The 17,843-nt window shown below is 36.5% G+C and overlaps 1 protein-coding gene across 2 annotated transcripts; it reads right to left on the reverse strand.

Annotated features, from left to right (window-relative positions):
• Positions 1-237: 237 nt before the first annotated feature.
• On the reverse strand, positions 238-17,258 carry SLU7 (SLU7 homolog, splicing factor). 2 transcript variants are annotated; one of them, XM_019945281.2, is made up of 16 exons: positions 17,172-17,258; positions 14,738-14,923; positions 13,716-13,869; positions 13,003-13,083; positions 12,547-12,711; positions 10,713-10,781; positions 7,729-7,776; positions 7,401-7,532; positions 7,040-7,137; positions 6,679-6,746; positions 6,405-6,544; positions 5,386-5,547; positions 3,182-3,286; positions 2,952-3,023; positions 2,707-2,820; positions 238-1,816 (listed from the first exon to the last, which is right to left on the reverse strand). In XM_019945281.2, exons 1-16 carry the CDS (start codon positions 17,207-17,209, stop codon positions 1,637-1,639), a joined length of 1,812 nt encoding a protein of 603 aa, XP_019800840.1. In that variant the 5' UTR covers positions 17,210-17,258; the 3' UTR covers positions 238-1,636. The 2 variants fall into 2 exon arrangements, with proteins under 2 accessions (XP_019800840.1, XP_019800845.1); XM_019945286.1 differs by lacking the exon at positions 17,172-17,258 and adding an exon at positions 16,953-17,165.
• Positions 17,259-17,843: the final 585 nt, after the last annotated feature.

The raw sequence follows: 17,843 nt of genomic DNA on the forward strand, positions 1-17,843 counted from the left end.
TTTGTTTTATTTTTTTAAAAATATTATTTATTTATTGAGGCTGCGCCAGGTCTTGGTTGCGGCATGCGGGATCTTTAGTTGTGGCATGTGGACTCTTAGTTGTGGCCTGCACGCGGGATCTGATTCCCGGACCAGAGATCGAACCTGGGCCCCCTGCATTGGGAGTGTGGAGTATTACCCACTGGACCACCAGCGAAGTCCCCAAATATTTGAAATAATGCTGCAAACCACGCACAGTTAAGTATTCTCAGTTATACATCTTTATCAACAAAAGATAAATAAAATACAAAATAGACACTAATATCAGACTATGTTGAACAAGTCTATGTTAAGGTAGGAATATGAAAATGTAAATTTTTGACATTCTTAAAGTAGGTAAGAATTCGATGTATTTGCATTGCTGTTTTAATTTCTTTCTGGTCTGAATCTAGATACCATGTATATCCACAGAACTTGATAATCTGATTCAGTTACTCTCCCACCAGCACTATTTCTGAGATGCTAACTTAATGCAATATTCTAGTGGGTTTTGGTAGTTTAGAAAAGCCAGTGAGCTGTTAAAAGTCAATGTCCTTGTGTCAGGGGTTTTAAACAGGCTGTTTTCACTGATCCCACTCTGTCAGTACTATCTTCACAGTGTTCTTAGAAGAAGGCTAAAAATCGCGGCAATCTCAGTTACTAATAGCCCTACAAGCTATACTTGTAATTCTTTGAAGAAACCTTCAACTTCAGGTTTTGCTTTTTGCAAATTTTACAAAAAGACACCTGCTGGCTATGAAGATTAGGTACAAGAGTTATTCTATAATCTTTTAAAAATCTAATATTCATGATTGTTATATAAAGGCAATCACAATTAAAACAGCAATTAGTATCACAGACCATATCCTCTATGCTAAAGAAAAGGATTTCTGTGTCTAAACACTCATGTCTAGAATGGTAAAAGACCTAGTACTAACACTGACTCAAAGGTGACAAAATAGTTTTTTTTCCATGCAAAGGCTAACGCATTTAGTTCTGAGTATAAGATACAAGGAAATATTCTGAAAATCAAAATTTTATAACCAAGTGGAAAACAGGATTATTACTACACAGACTGACATCAGGGATAAAGTTTTCACACGTTCTACAGTCCTTTCAGTAACCCAGAGCTCAAGATAGGATATTAGCTTCAGATCAGAAAAATCCAAGAAGGCAAAAAGAAATGATTATCAAATAACTACAGTTATAGTTACTACTAATTAAAAAAAAATGAAGCCCTTGTTTTGAGAAAGAGTAACTAACTGCCTTCAAAATGAGTGCTAACACTAGATAAAGGGCCATAAAAATTGAGGAAATGAAGTTTGAAACTTAATAAATAAATGTTAAGATATTTGTGATAGGTGGAGAGCCAAGACCTTTTTCCACATCATTAATATAAAATTGGAAATAAAATCTTAATCTGCACTTAATATACCGCTTTTTTTTCTTCTCTGTTTCTTTAGTATGGAAAGGAATGAATTTACTATAAGTCTTCTGGATGCTTTAAAGTCAGGCAGCAAGGAGAGCAGATACAGATTTTTCCATTGATAATCATCAGCAAGAATCTAAAAGAATGTATCAGCAGAGTCTATCTTTGGTGACCACCTGTGACCAGTTACTACTGTCCGAGGAAGGAGGCCATGGGGTCATCTGGCCTCTGACGCTTCATTCTGTAGGCCTCCATTTCCTCTTCAGTGGGTTCCCGAGTTTCATATATGCTACTGTAAGGCCGCTTCCTCTCATCAATCTGCATGATCTCCTTGACATGAAGAAGACGGGCCTCCTCTGCATTCAGTGCCTATAGTGAGAAGAAAGAAATGAGTACTGTGGCTCTACATCAGATCTCTTTTGTGCAAAAGTGGTAGAGTACCAGAAGACCCCACTGAGTATCAACTGCTACATCAAAAACCTAGATTGCGGGCTTCCCTGGTGGCGCAGTGGTTGAGAGTCCGCCTGCCGATGCAGGGGACACGGGTTCCTGCCCTGGTCCGGGAAGATCCCACATGCCGTGGAGCGGCTGGGCCCGTGCGCCATGGCCGCTGAGCCTGCGCGTCCGGAGCCTGTGCTCCGCAACGGGAGAGGCCACAACAGTGAGAGGCCCGCGTACCGCAAAAAAAACAAAAACAACAAAAAACCTAGATTGCCTGGAAGAGCTTGGGAGTCAGCCCTTTTGCTGTCAAGCTACAACTAATCACTATTTGGCTCATACATTTTCATAGAGCACAAAACATTCTATGACATTTTCAATGAAATTTCAAAGAAATTTTATTTAACAACGAAAATTGAATGAGGTTTATTTTACTGACAGAAGCCGGCAACTGATGCTTTTTGGTGGAGACTGCAATTCTGACTTTTCCCAAGACTTGCTGAAACTTACAAATTATAGAGCCAGATGGCAAGTCTCTGACGAACATGTCATAACTCTAAAATAACAACTATACCAAGCATTTTTCTTCTGTGCATTAGTGATATTCAACAAATAGTTCAAGAAGCAGGCAATACCAAGACACACAAAATCTCTATTTGTATTCTACACCTGATAGGTGACCTGAGCAAATCACCCAGACTAGGGGCTCATTTGCTCATTTTTAAAATGAGCTTGTAAATAGGACTAGATAATTTCCTAAGGTCCCTACAAATAAAGAATGCTGTGGTCACTTTACTGTTTATTTAGCCTTCACAAAATACCTTTTTCAATTTTTCATGTTTCTTTTCTTCGTCATCACTCTCTGAACTGCTCTTTCGATGCTTCCTCTTCTTCTTTTTCTTCTTTTTCTCCTCTTTTAGTTTTTCCTGATGCATCTGATTGCGAGGATGCAAATATAGTGTTGTTAATGCAAAAACAAAGTTCTAGCAAAAACAAAATTCTAGCACAAGTTTTAAAGTCCTCCCTCCAAGACTTAAAAATTCAGGACAACTGATCATGGACTTACCTCCATGAGGGTCTGAGGTTTTTTCACAGATTCTTCTCCAGTTGTATCATTTATAATACACTCCTCTGAATTCTGTGGAAAAATATATGTAATCTAACTTGAGAGTCATAGTTACCAGTCATCCAAGAAAAAGTTAAAATTTGAAACATAAAAATATATGTTTCATATAAATTTTGACTTCAGAGTTTTGGCTGTTGTTCACTTTTAAGCACTAGAGGGCAATTACTTACAGCAGTCTCCTTCCCAGCTTCGCCAGTACAATAGGAGTACTTGAAAAAAGAGTGACAGCATTTGTATCCCCAACGGCCTTCTTTCCAGTAAGAGCCCCAGATATGCTGCAGAGAGACAGAGAGAGGTTATTTAAAAATGAACCTGAAACTAGGGTCTCTCATATACTGTTTTTCTTTCTTTTTTTAAAAAAATTCTATCATTCATTAATTTGATTGTTTTTAAAAATTGTAGTTGATTTACCATGTCGTGTTAGTTTTAGGTGTACAGCACAGTGATTCAGTTATAAATATATTCATTTTCAGATTCTTTCCTCTTATAGGTTATTACAGAATATTGAGTATAGTCCCCTGTGCTATACAGTAGGTCCTTGTTGGTTATTCTCATATACTGGTGATAAAAGGAGGAAAATTTGGGGGATGCTAGGGCTAGCTAACAGGGAGAAGGTGTGGTTACAACGGTCTTACATTCTATGCCCCCCCAAAATTAAAAAATTTAGGCTATCTGACTTCTCTTGAAAAACTGAGGACTGGGAAATTCTGGGCCCACATTCCCACTTGTCAGTAATTGGCTGTTGCTGACCAGTGGACGCCCCTATTAGACAGGGCTTGTGTTCTCTAGTTTATAAAATTAGCCTGGCTCATTTCACTCGTCTATGATTACTGGCCTAGCTCCTATTAGGTAGCTAGGTTTTTGACTCTTACTTAGAGAGACAAGTGTAGTTTGGGTACTTAAAGTACAGCAAATTATATGCTTTATCATGCGATGCAATATGACATACACTGTATCACCTATGAAGTGTTCCTGTCAAAATATTTAACTTTAATCAAGCCTTTAGATCTGAATTCCTGTTTATAGGAAATACAGGGAATACAGGAATAAGTTATATATCACTAGGAACCAGTCAAATACAGGATATGAGACAGTTTACAAGATAACTGGCATGATCTGTTAGAGTCACTGTCATGACAAAGGGGAGATACATGCTAGAAAAAAGAGAGATAACCAAATAACAAAATAAACATAAGCTGTGACTGGATTCTGTGTCTCACACTCACGCACAAAACAGTTATCCCCACTCCAACCAAAAAAACCCAAACAGTTATTTAAAGGCATTTTGGGGTATATTTTGGAAAATGTGATTAAGGACTAGAGATTAGGTGATATTAAGGCATTAATGTCAATTTTCTGAAGTGTGATAATGGTAATGTAGTTATATAGGAGAACATCCTTAATTTTAGGGTACATGATACAGTGTTATGGGTGAAATGTCATGATATCTGTAATTTCCAAATGTTTCAGTCAAAAAAATATACAGTTACTTACACACACTCACACACACACACATACACACTCTTCTAGACAAAGCATATATGGCGATCTGTAAAAAAGAATTTGAATCTAGATGGTGGGTATATGAGTGAAAATAATAGTATTCTTTCACATTTTGGGAAAATTTCATAAAACAGCAATTGGTGCAGCCACTGTGGCAAACAGTATGGAGCTTTCTCAAAAAAACTAAAAATAAAACTACCATATGACCCAGCAATTCCACTCCTGGGTATATATCTGATAAAAACAAAAAACTAATTCGAAAAGATACATGCACCCCAATGTTCACAGTAGCATTATTTACAATTGCCAAGATATGGAAGCAACCTAAATGCCCATCAACAGATGAATGAATAAAGATGTGGTGTACATATATACAATGGCAAACTACTCAGCCATAAAAAAGAACAGAATTTTACCATCTGCAGCAACATGGACGGACTCGAAGGGCATTATGCTAAGTGCAATAAGTCAGACAGAGAAAGACAAATACTGTATGATATCACTGACATGTGGAATCTAAAAAATACGACTAGTGAATACAACAAAAAAAGAAGCAGACTCACAGATACAGAGAACAAACTAGTGGTTACCAGTGGAGAGGAGGGGAGAAGCAGTATATAGGGGTCGGGGAGTGGAAGGTATAAACTATTGGCTGTAAGACAGGCTACAAGGATGTATTGTACTATGTGGGGAATACAGCCAATATTTTGTAATAACTGTAAATGCTGTATAACCTTTAAAAATTGTATTAAAAAATAAGACAGTTAAAATGCAAAAAAACAAAATGAAACACAACGACTTACTAATGAAAAATACAATCCAGAGCAAAATGCTAACAAGGATACAAAAATAATTCTGGTTGAACACATACAGTATGATTGTGGATCTTCACATCCTCCTCATACTTGGAGGAGGCAACAGCCCGCTCCTGTCCTTTGATGACTGTCCCATGTCTTGAGTACTCCACGTAGTCTTCGGTCTGAGCTAAAAGCAGTTCAGCTGGAGGGGCATCCAAGTGTTCTTGGCCACCGTACTAAAAGGACATTGAACATTATTAAATATATTTTACAAAGATTTGCATTCAAATCTCTACTGAAGGGTTTATTTCCAATCAGAAAGATTAGAGGACTATTCTTCATGGGCTTTGTTATACAAAACACAGTGAAAAAAAGGTCACCAAATTTTCACAGGCAAATAAAAGATGTCTCAATTGCTACTCATCTGTTGAGTGTGGTAAATTACAAAATGCTCATAAAATTCCCCTTATCCTCTGTGCATGCCCATTTGCCACATGACTTTGCTGCTCCTTCCCTTGAATCTGGGCCTGGCCAGTCTACTTGTTCTGGCCTATGGAACGCTGGCAAATATGATGTAAGCAAAGACCTGAAAAACACCTGTGCACTGGGGCACACTTTGCTGCTAGTTTCTGGTATCCTGAGAATGCCATGTAAAGAAGCTGGGCTAGCCTATCAGAGGATAAGAACCCATGTGGGGCAGAGATGAGCTATTCCAGGTGCGCCTTCTCAGGACAGATGAGGGCTGCTAACTGCTAGAAACCAAAGTGAGGCCATTCTAGATCATCCAACTTCAGATAGGCAGACTCAGACCAGGAGACCCAGCTGACATACAAAATGGTGAGAAATAAGAAACGTTTATTTAAACTATTTTCTTTTAAACTATTACATTTTGAGGTGATTTGTTTTGCTGCAAAAGCTCACTGATATAGTTTCACTGATACTGTATACCAATTGATTGCATCAGTGGAAGGACAGGACTAATCCTGATGGATTAAAATGGACTGTATATTGTATTCCAAACGTAAATCAAATGTTTATTAACTGATAATTTCTATTAAGAAATGTTTTCCTTTAGCAGTTTGGTCAAAATTACCTTTTCCAGGATGCTTTCTTTCTGCTGTTCTTTGAAGTCTTCTTTCTTGACTTTGAAGGACTTATACAACAGCTCTAGTTTTGTAGGATCAGCTTGCAGATGCACTTCAGACCCCTTGTCGTAGGCTTCCCAAGCAAACACTAGAGTAATTAAAAACATCGTAATGACCTGTCACCTAAATTGTTTTCATGCTTCTTGGAAACAAGCTTTAAAAAATGCCCCTAAATTTCTTATGAGCTGATATAAAATACCTTGACATAGAGAAAACACTTACATTGTGTCTGAGCCATTGAAATGGTATCACCTGTGTATCTAACAAAGTTATCCCCAGCGTAGCTCACTCTGTAAACACAAATTAAAAAAAAACTGTTTCAGAGATTGATTTCTTTAAGGAAATTCTTTTCTGACCTGACCATAGGTGATGCTCATTTTAATTCAGATTGTGATTTATGAATAAAAGCTCCCCTCCCCTACCTTGAAATTTTTTTTTTTTTTTTTTTTTTGCGGTACGTGGGCCTCTCACTGTTGTGGCCTCTCCCATTGTGGAGCACAGGCTCCAGGCGCACAGGCTCAGTGGCCATGGCTCACGGGCCCAGCCGCCCTCTTGAAATCCTTACATTGAACTTGGTACTTACTCATCTGGATTCTTTCCTGCATTGGCATAGGGATTCTCTCTCATCGCTCTGGTTTTGGGATCATAGTAAGCAGAATTTGGATCTAAATTCCGCAAATACTAGAAGGAAAAAAATATTTTAAGACTGTGTTAATGTTTACTTTCATCAAAGAAGATTTCAGCAGACTAGTAGGAGGAGCCAATTAAATGTGTGTGTGCATGTCTGGGGTACAGGTGAAGAGAAAGAAAACCGGAATGACACCTAACCTTGGAATGACTGACTGTATTACCCATATACTACCGAGGTACCATATTAGTAGACAAAATTTAGGCTGGGAAGACAAATATTTTTTGAATATGTATGTTGAGTTAGCAAGGCTTACTTTTGCAATATCTTCTCGAATCCTGAGATTCCGGACAGTAATTCGTCTCTTAGAGTCAAAATTCTGTCCAGGCATGTCAATGTCATCTGCATATTTATCTTCATCCTCATCTTCACTGTTATGATCTTTTTCCTGAAAGAGGAAGAGAGAGGGAAAAAAATTTTTAAGAAAAAAAGAGCAGCATCTAGTTCTTGTTTTCCCTTTAACCAAACCTTACTCACTGTGTTCTTTAAACCTATTATTATTAGGAATTATATATTACTATTAATATTAGCCATCAGAACTTTAAAAATTTAATGTATATCCAGATAGGGCATATATTTACTACCGTCTGAGAATTTGGTTCCTCTTCTCCCCACGGGTGTTTTGGAGAATTCTGTGTCACGAAAGAAGGAAACAAATTTGTAATTGTATTCCACTGAATCAACTGATTATTTAACACTTTAAAAACATAGTTAAAATAATATAACAAATTTAACTGAACAAATTCTCACATTTCTCACTTGTAGTGAGCACATAAGTTTTGAATACAAGTATGTCATTGTGAATAATTTTATTAGGCTGTCTACAAATCCAAAATTTTCATTGATGATAGGACTATAATCACACAAACGTAATAGAAAGATTAAGTTGATCAGTATACCTAAAAAATATTCATTTCATATGTATTCAGCCTTCAGACATAACATTTTCATTAAACTTCACTGTTTTTCTATTAAGGCCAAAAAGAAAAGTTACCAGGATCATGTAATAAGTATCTTTAGAGCCAAAAAACAGCCTTTGTAAAATTTAAGCAATGAAGAAATCTACTCAGGTGACAACACGCTGTGATTTAAGAAGCGTGCAAAATCCTTGCCTCAAAGACACTCTTTCTTCATTAGCAGTTGGTCACGATATTCTCTATCTCCACAAAATGCCAAGAGCAAAGTGCTCAGTACTTCATCATGTCCTTTTAAAAAGGCTTCACACATTCAAAACAATACCTTATACCATTAGTGGGGGGATGTGGAAACGTGTGTATAAAAATATATATATATATATATATATATATATATATATGGTATATTGGTGGAAGCAAGAATTTGTACAGGCTTTCTGAATGCTAGCTAAGTGATAAGTCATCAAATTTCTTTTTTTAAAGTCATCACATTTTACATATTCAGTGCATCAACAATTACACTTTTAGGAATTTATCATAAAGAAAAAATGTCTATTATATAAAGGCTTATAAGAATCTAGTGTTGGGTATTGTACAAATAATTAGGAAAAAAACAGATCAACAAGAGATGATTGGTTATATAAAATATTGCATTCAATAAACACTGAACAACCATTAAAGTCATTCTGTCCAAGGTGTGGAAAAACACGTATACTTTGCTACCATTTTTATGGGGGGAAGAAAAAAGAGGGAAGGATGGGAATAAGATTACATATTTGTATTTGTTTGTATTTACACAACAAACTCTGAAAGGATCTGTAAGAAAAATAAAAATGGTTATGGGGGGTGAGGTTTAGAGATAGGGTGGATGGAGGCACATCTATCTTCTTAAATTATTTTGATTACTGAACCATGTGAATTTATATAAAAATAAATGTTACAGGTCTACATTTAATGATATGGAGAACAAGTGCTCACTGCACTGTATATTGTTAAATTGAAAGAGTAGGTGATGAGTATGTAAAGATGAATCCATTTAAAAAACATGTTGTATGATAATCACACACATCCATGGATGTATGTGGGGGTGTACTGGGACACTGAAAGGCCTACTTGAAAATGTTAACAGTTAACATAGGGGATATTTTTCTTCTTTATAATTTTCTGTGTACTTTTTCTGAATATTTGTTGCCTTCAAAATTGGGAATTTTAAAAATATATATATTTTTTGGAGTTCTTACAAGTTGCTAGTTCAACAAAGGACATTTATATTGCTACACAGACAGCTAAATCTCTATAGTACACATAGCTCTACTATATGCAGTTAATCTTCATATCCAAATGGGCAAAATTCATACTTTCCTAGTAAGTATGCTTACTGGGAAAATAAATTATGTTTACAATAAACAACAACAAAGAATATGTTAGAAAAACAGAAAAAGGCCCTCTTCTTTTTTCCAGAGTTGGTAATGATTAACAATAGCTACAAAATTACCAAGTGTTTACTCTGTGATATGTATGCTAAACCTCCTGGTGGGGGTAGGTGTTGTTATCTCTGCTTTAGAGATGATCAACTGAGGCTCAGAGAGGCAAATTAATTTTTCTAGGACCACCTAGCTAGCCAGGGGCAGAGCTGGGTTTTAACATTATCTGTCTGTTAACTTGTGCTTTGAACCTGCCTGATAGGTAGCTTCTGTGACTGCTCAGACTTGGTGATTAACTTACCTAGTTGTGTTTTCTTTGTAATTATACTTGCTAAGCGTCCCTTTTAGAAGTTTAAACTCGACAACTAGAAAATGTTTATTATTTACTTATGCCATTAATTTGTTATAAGAAATTTTCACAACTCTAATAAGTATAATATACTCTAACTATTAAGTTGACTGACTGGAAGAAAAAAAAAGGAAAAAACCTGTCTGCAATACATCTTTTTTGTTAGTTTGAAAATTTTTTGCCTAGCTATAAAATTATTACATGTTCATTACGGAGAATGTGGGAAATACTAAAATAAAAAAAAGAAAAATTCACTAATTCTATATTAAATGAGAACTGGTGTTCTGGTCGTCTTCCCTGTGGTAATATTGTAATATTTACAATATTGTGTCATTAAATATTTTTTACATGTGTCATTACATGTGTCATTAAAATATAAGTGTCATTTACATGTGTCATTAAAATATAAGTATTAGCCAGTGTTAGCCATGTGTCATTAAAATATAAGTGTTAGCCAGTGTTGTTACAAAGTTTTGACAAAAGTCATTTTACATTCTATCATGCAGAGGAAGGATAGCTCACTTCACTAATTCCCTATTAAACTATTTCAATTTCTTGCTGTTGTAAAAAGTGCTGCAATGAACATCTTTGTGCATAATGACTTTTCTGAACACTAGAAAAAATTTAGGATGGATGGATTTACTAATTTAATTCCAGAAAAGGTATATAAATGTTTTATGGCAATATTCTCTCCAAAATGACTGCATCAATTTATAGTCGCATGAACCCTATAAGTCAGTTTTACTCTTTCTCCTCAATAGCACTTCTCTCTCCCTAAAATCTTTTCTAACTTGAGAGATATAAAATGAATTTTTTGTTTCAATCTTCATTTTTTACTAGGAGTTTGAATTTTTTTTTTAATGATCATTTTTATTACTTACAGCCTGTTCCACTAATTTTCCTGAGGCTAATTCTTCTTGGAGTTTTTGGGCTTTCAGCGTTCGTTTTGCCTAAGAAAAAAGAAACATTTGAAATTTACTTAGTCAAATGAACATTTAATTTTTATATGTGTAAAATGCGTAAGTTTATTGTTTTCAGTAAAGGTCATTGGACAAGGTCATGTTTTGTAGCTCTAGACCTCTGGCTCCTAAAGAGCAGGAGTTACAACGAATTCCCTAGTGGTCCAGTGGTTAGGTTTTTGCGCTCTCACTGCCGAGGGGCTGGGTTCGATCCCTGGTCTGGGAACTAAGATCCCAAAAGCCATGCAGTGTGGCCAAAAACTAAACGAACAAAAAACCCCCCAACTCTGCTGAATGCTCTGTGATGACTTAAATGGGAAGGAAATCTAAAAAGGAGTAGATACGTGTATATGTATAACTGATTCACTCTGCTGTACCTCAGAAACGAATACAGCACTGTAAAGCAACTATACTCCAATAAAAATTAATTAAAAAAAACATGAATGGATAAAGAAGATGTGTGGAATATATATACAATGGAATATTTAGGCATAAAAAAAAGAATGAAATTTTGTCATTTGCAGCAACATGGATGGACTTGGAGGGCATTATGTTAAGTGAAATAGGTCAGAAAGAGAAAGACAAATACTGTATATTACTTGTATGTGGAATCTAAAAAAATACAACTGCTGAATAAAACAAGAAAGAAGCACACTCAAAGAGAACCAACTAGTGGTTAGCAATGAATAGAGGAAAGGGGGGAGGGGTAATAGAAGGGTAGGAAATTTTAAAAAGGGGGGGTTATCATACGATTATATGAAATCATGTGTGTGAAACTTCTGAAAATTGTAAGGCACTGTAGAATTTAATGACTCTTTCATTCAATAAAAAAAAACTAAATTAAAAAACAAAAAAACCAGGATGAATTGGGAGATTGGGATTGACATATATATACTAATATGTATAAAATAGATAACTAATAAGAACCTGCTGTATAAAAAAATTAAGTTAAAAAACCCCAAAAACAAAAAACCCCCCAAAAAACAAAAAATGAAAATGAGTGGGATTCAATCAGCCATATTTAAACAGGAGTTACAAACTCCTGTTTGAACCAGGCATTAATGTAAACCAAGTTAGACACCACCAGGGGTAAACTGCAGAGAACAATCCCTGCTGACGAGGTGCCACCTGACTCGAGATGACTGACCCCTCCAGGCTGGCCCAGGTTTACTGCATATTTCACTGTTCAAGAAATATAAAATTCAGATTTTTATGTGAAATCCCATGATTTTAAATGTTAACTCTACTTAAAAACAAAAACAAAAAAAGCAATGTGACTGTGGTGTTTGAAAAATGGGAGTGAGTAGGTGAAATCATAACAGAAAAAATTTAGGTTAAATTAAAATAAAATTCAATTTTCTGAAATGACTTATCCTCTTCCCCTTCTCCCACCCTGAAATGCTATGTGAGACAAGTATAAAACAGGCCCATAGGCAAGATATAGTCTGGGGGCCAAGAGTTTATAAAAGAAAGGAAAAAGCTTTGGACACTAATCTGTTCTAATGCTTCCAGTATTTTTTGCAACCTAAGTCATGGAGTAAAGGACAATATAAGAATGAAATAAAAAGAAATTGCTGCCAAATAGGGCTAGCACACTGTTTATTTCACTATTCAATTAGGCTTACTACTACTACAATAATAAAAATGCCATCATTTTTATACTGCTTGAAGACTCAAAAAATAGAGTTGCTAAATTAGAGATACAGCAAAATGTACATTCTTTAAGGATAGTAGGAAAGCAGTGAACTGTGCTCACCAGATCAACTTTCGCATACTCTTCTACAATTTTCATGTGTTCTTCTGGATTGTAGCCGTTCCACCGATCCCTCTTCCCATCATAGTCAAACATCAGCTGAGGCTGGACGTGTTCATCTGGAGCTATATTAGTACCTGTAAATTTTGCTCCAACTCGCCTAGGTCTCTGGAAAACAGAATAAGATTAAATCTTTTCCTAAGTATCTATAGCCCAGAGGAAAACTTCATATAATCTTTACAGAGTGGGTGTGAACATACCATGGGACTTTATGGTTTATTCAATTATCATTTAGTCTTCCAGCAAAACTTTTGACGATGCGAAACTAATTTCATTCAAATTAATTTTTATTTAACTTGTACCTAAATATAGGTAATTAAAAAAACAGAATGAAGCTCTCTGACAGGAATAAAGAGACTCTCTGACAACAGTTTCCAAAATTCTCAAAGGTGAACTCACCTCAAAGCAGTCTTTCTTTTTGTGTGTCATGGCTCCACAGTTTTCACATGCTCCTTTGCGGTACTTAGTAGTTATGGAATTCTATAAATGGATGTAAAGAAAAACAAGGAAAATTTTTATTTATCTGAATAAGTTAAAAATAACTTTGGCTCTCATTCCTATATTGTCTAGTGAAATGATTTATTCATTAAGAGGAAAACCAGTTAGAATCTCCACTTTTTTTTTTTTTTACATCTTTATTGGAGTATAATTGCTTTACAATGGTGTGTTAGTTTCTGCTTTATAACAAAGTGAATCAGTATACATATACATATGTTCCCATATCTCTTCCCTCTTGCATCTCCCTCCCTCCCACCCTCCCTATCCCACCCCTCCAGGCGGTCACAAAGCACCGAGCTGATCTCCCTGTGCTATGCGGCTGCTTCCCACTAGCTATCTATTTTACGTTTGGTAGTGTATATATGTCCATGCCACTCTCTCACTTTGTCACAGCTTACCCTGCACTTTTATAAATGAGAAAGTTTAAAGATTTCAGCAATATCAAATTTATAAAATATAGACGCTAAAGTAGTATGTACTGTGAATGTTAATACCACATAAAAGGTCATATAATCTGTTTCTACTTTATATAGTATTGCTTTAGAGGTTCTTATATTAAGTTCTTAAAATAAAATCTCCATTTTCACATGCATATATACAAGTTGCATACACACCTCTTTTACACCCCTCTTGTACCAGTCTCCAGATGAGCTATACTGCTTTTGTTTCTCTGGCTGTGGTCTCTGGTGCTTTAAAGTAGGCCTTTTTGATGGATCAATATACCACGGCACTGAAGAAATATACTGAGGAATATGAGGATTGATGTCTCTGTAATAAAATAAAATTTTTTTTAACAGAATGAAGTTGAAAAATAATTGATATTACAATTACAAAGGTAGCCTATGCAGAATCTAAGAATAGAGATACTGTACTGGGAGGAGAAAGGCAGAATATACTTGTTATTTCTATAATAAAAAAACAATTAAAAATAAAGAAAATAATTTATATTAGAGTGAAAAAATTTCCAACAAAGAAACTAAAAATAGTGCTATAACTAAAGCAGGAGGAGAGATGAAGGAATATAGGGACCTATGTTAGTGAGATTAATCTTGTATCAGAGCAAGAAGTTAACTAATAATGTCTAGAGTTGATTATAATAATGGTATAGGTATGTTATTTAGAGATGTGGAGGTATCAACCAGAAAAACTCAAAATAGACTGACAAGTACAGTCATCCCTCAGTATCTGAGAGGGACTGGTTCAGGACCTGCCTCAGATACCAAAACCTGCGGATGCTCAAGCTGAACAGTCGGGCCTCTGTATCCATGGTTTGGAATCTGAGGATTCAACCCATGGCAGATTGTGTAGTACTGCACGTAGTTATTGAAAAAAATCTGAGTATAAGTGGACCCACACATTTCAAACCTGTGTTGTTCAAGGGTCAACTATAGTCACTTGTGTAGAGTGGGACAGGGAGTGGGAAAACTGAAAAGGACTACAGCTATTCATTACAAGTCCTTCGTTATTATATGATTACTAAACCTTATACATATGAGTTTAATAAAATAAATAAAAACAAAAATGATGTAAATGATAAAGATGGCTTCCTGTCAAGGCAAAGGATGAGAAATTGGTAAACCAAGTAGACATTTATTTGAATTCTGAACAGATTTTGCAAAAAAATTAAAGTACTTACTTTCCTTCTTCATCAACTTCTGCAGGGGCATTACCCAATTTTCGCTGTTCTTCTAGCTCCTTCTTCTTTCTCCAGTCCTCTCTGGTCATCTTCTTTGGTTCCTCCAAACTCATTTCTTTGGACCCCGAAAGGGTGGCCGCATTACCTGCATCCATGGCTACAGCTGACATGGTTATCTGGCCTTCTCTATGAAAAGGAAGAAATATCTATTAGTATAAACTAGCCCTTGGTGAATTCACCAGTGAAACTATCAGAAGTACACTGTAGGGCTTCCCTGGTGGCGCAGTGGTTGAGAGTCCACCTGCTGATGCAGGGGATATGGGTTTGTGCCCCGGTCTGGGAAGATCCCACATGCCGTGGAGCGGCTGGGCCCTTGAGCCATGGCCGCTGAGCCTGCGCGTCTGGAGCATGTGCTCCGTAAGGGGAGAGGCCACAACAGTGAGAGGCCCGCGTACCGCCAAAAAAAAAAGTACACTCTAATGACACATACTGTGTGTTATACAGAATGTTTCATATTCTAGACATTATTAGTTAACTTCTTGCTCTGATACAAGATTAATCACTAACATAGGTCCCTATCTTCCTAAACCTCTCCTCCCCCTTTAGTTATATCACTATTTTTAGTTTCTTTGTTGGAAATTTTTGCACTCTAATATAAATTATTTTATTTTTAATTTTTTTATTATAGAGATAACAAGCATATGCTGTCTCTCCCTTCCCACTACAATATCTCTATTCTTAGATTCTGTATAGACTCCCTTTGTAATTGTAATATCAATTATTTTTCAACTTATGCCTTATTCTTCATAGTATCTGTAAGGGAAAGGTCTCTTTCCCCTCCACAAAAGTCTTTATATACTGTTGCAGTTTTTCTCTCAACTCTAAGTTATAAGTGGAGAGAGACATACACATGTATTTAAAATTTCATGAGACTCTTTCTCTCATATATATTCCTGAATTCCTCTCTACATAAGTGTCTCAAACTTTTCTACCACACTAACCCTTAATGAGTACGTAGGGTCCTATCTCTGTTCCTCTTAAAGACTGGATGCTTTAAGATTTACCTATATTCATCGTCTCTATTTCCTCATCTTCTGCTTCCCTTCTCAATCACTCTGATTTAGCTCCCACACCCCTCCCCCCACTCCAAAGCTACCACTAAGTTATCAATGTGCCTAGTCCTCTGGACATTTTTCAGTTCTGTTCCTTCCCCTTTTGATATATTCTTATCCTTTGACTTATGTGACACTATACTCTCCTGGTTTTTCTTGTACCCCTCTCGCTGCTTCTCCTGAATCCTCTGTAAGTTCATCCATTTCTGCCCAGTTATTTTATTTTGGATTCCACAAGGGTCAATCCTGGGGCCTTCTTCATCACTCTAAACTCCACCAGAGGACAAGCTCATCTATTTCCAAGGTTTCGATAGCCACAGTATACAACTGCTGGCTCTCCAATTTATTTCTCTACTCCAGCCCTTTTGTCTGAGCTTCCAATAAATACATTCCACTTGCTTACTTCAAAGTACCTCCACTTAAGTATCTCTGAGAAACCTGAACTCAACAAATCTTAATTCAAATTCATAATCTTCAACTAAAAAAAAATTCATAATCTTCTCTATGAAATCTTTTTCCACTGTTCCCTCTCTTGATGAAAGACACCACCATCCATCTCTTTTCATAAGTGTTCCAGCTAATTCCCACACCTATTTCATCACTAAGTAACGTTATTTTCACCTTTTGAATATCACTCAAATTCATTTACTTCTACTGTCAATAACCTTAGTGTTAATACTTTTCCCTACCAGTCTCTCCCAATTCCCTCCAATCAGTTTTCCACACTGCAGTGTTATTTTTTCAAAACACAGATTTGATCATATCATGTCCACTACCCAAGCTTAAAACCCTCTAATGCAGCGCTGTCCAAGAGAAATATAACGCCAGCCCTATATGTCATTTAAAATATTCCACAGCCATACTAGAAAAGTAAAAAGAAACAGGTAAAATTATTTTTGCAACATTTAACCCAATATACCCAACATATTATCATTTCAACATAGGAAAAAATCTGTTTAGACTTAGGAAAACTAAGTCTTTAAAATCTGATATGGATTTTACACGTATTCAGACTAGCCAACATTTCAAGTGCTTAAGAACCACAACAGTTAACAGCTACTGTACTGGACAGTTCAGCCCCAATGGCATCTTATAATTCTTACTTTAAAAACCACTGAAGACACAGTCCTGGTCTGACTGGGCACAGGTACTATGACTGAGGCCTAGGACGGCGGCTTCCTTCTAGGTCCCCGTTCCCTCCTCAACGTAGCGTTTATCAGTCTCGTAAGGATATTTGTAACAATTAGGAGCCGTTGGTCCACTTCTCGGGGTTCTTCACCCTCACCCACCTCCCTCTTGAAGTCCTCACAATATTTCCCTACCCGGTCCCGCCGCTGCTGACACCAAGACAGCCGGACATGAAGGAAGCCGACCATCTATGTTTACTTCCTGACCTCCTCCCTCTCCCAGCAGCCCCTGCGGCACCTTCCGGACGACCCACACATGCGCGCTAAGAACTCTTCGAGTCTCAGGTTCCCAAGCGGAGCTGGTCTCGCGAGATATTGTGCTGTGTCCGTTTCTCTACTGTGGGTCTATAGAATGGGTTAGGTTTGAGCAGCTTCTTTTCCGCTCTGTTCTTTTAAACTTTTTTTTAAGAGTCGCCGCGTCATACGACGTAAAACAAAACAAACAAAGAAAAACGTAGTAGAGAGCAGACGACAGCTTAAGCCTCACTAGAGCGCTGTAAAATGAAGGGGGAAGTGCGTGAAGTTAAAAAAAAAGTTAAAATTAGCATTAATTAGTAGCCAGGTTGTGTAACACGCTGAGGACACGGTAAACACAAAGTGTCTTCCTCTCCTCGAATTTACATCATACGGAGTGAGAAAGACACTGAATTATTCAAAAATGTATAGTTCTAGAAAGCCGCTATGAAAGGTATACGAGGTGCTATAAGAACGTGAGGCATTATTCCGTAATTGTGACACCTCGTCCCAATGTGATATTGTATTTTACCATTAGGAAAAAAATACTATAAAACGATTTCCATTTTGGGA

This window comes from Tursiops truncatus, chromosome 3 (genome assembly GCF_011762595.2).
Source record: "Tursiops truncatus isolate mTurTru1 chromosome 3, mTurTru1.mat.Y, whole genome shotgun sequence".
NCBI classification, from domain to species: domain Eukaryota; kingdom Metazoa; phylum Chordata; class Mammalia; order Artiodactyla; family Delphinidae; genus Tursiops; species Tursiops truncatus.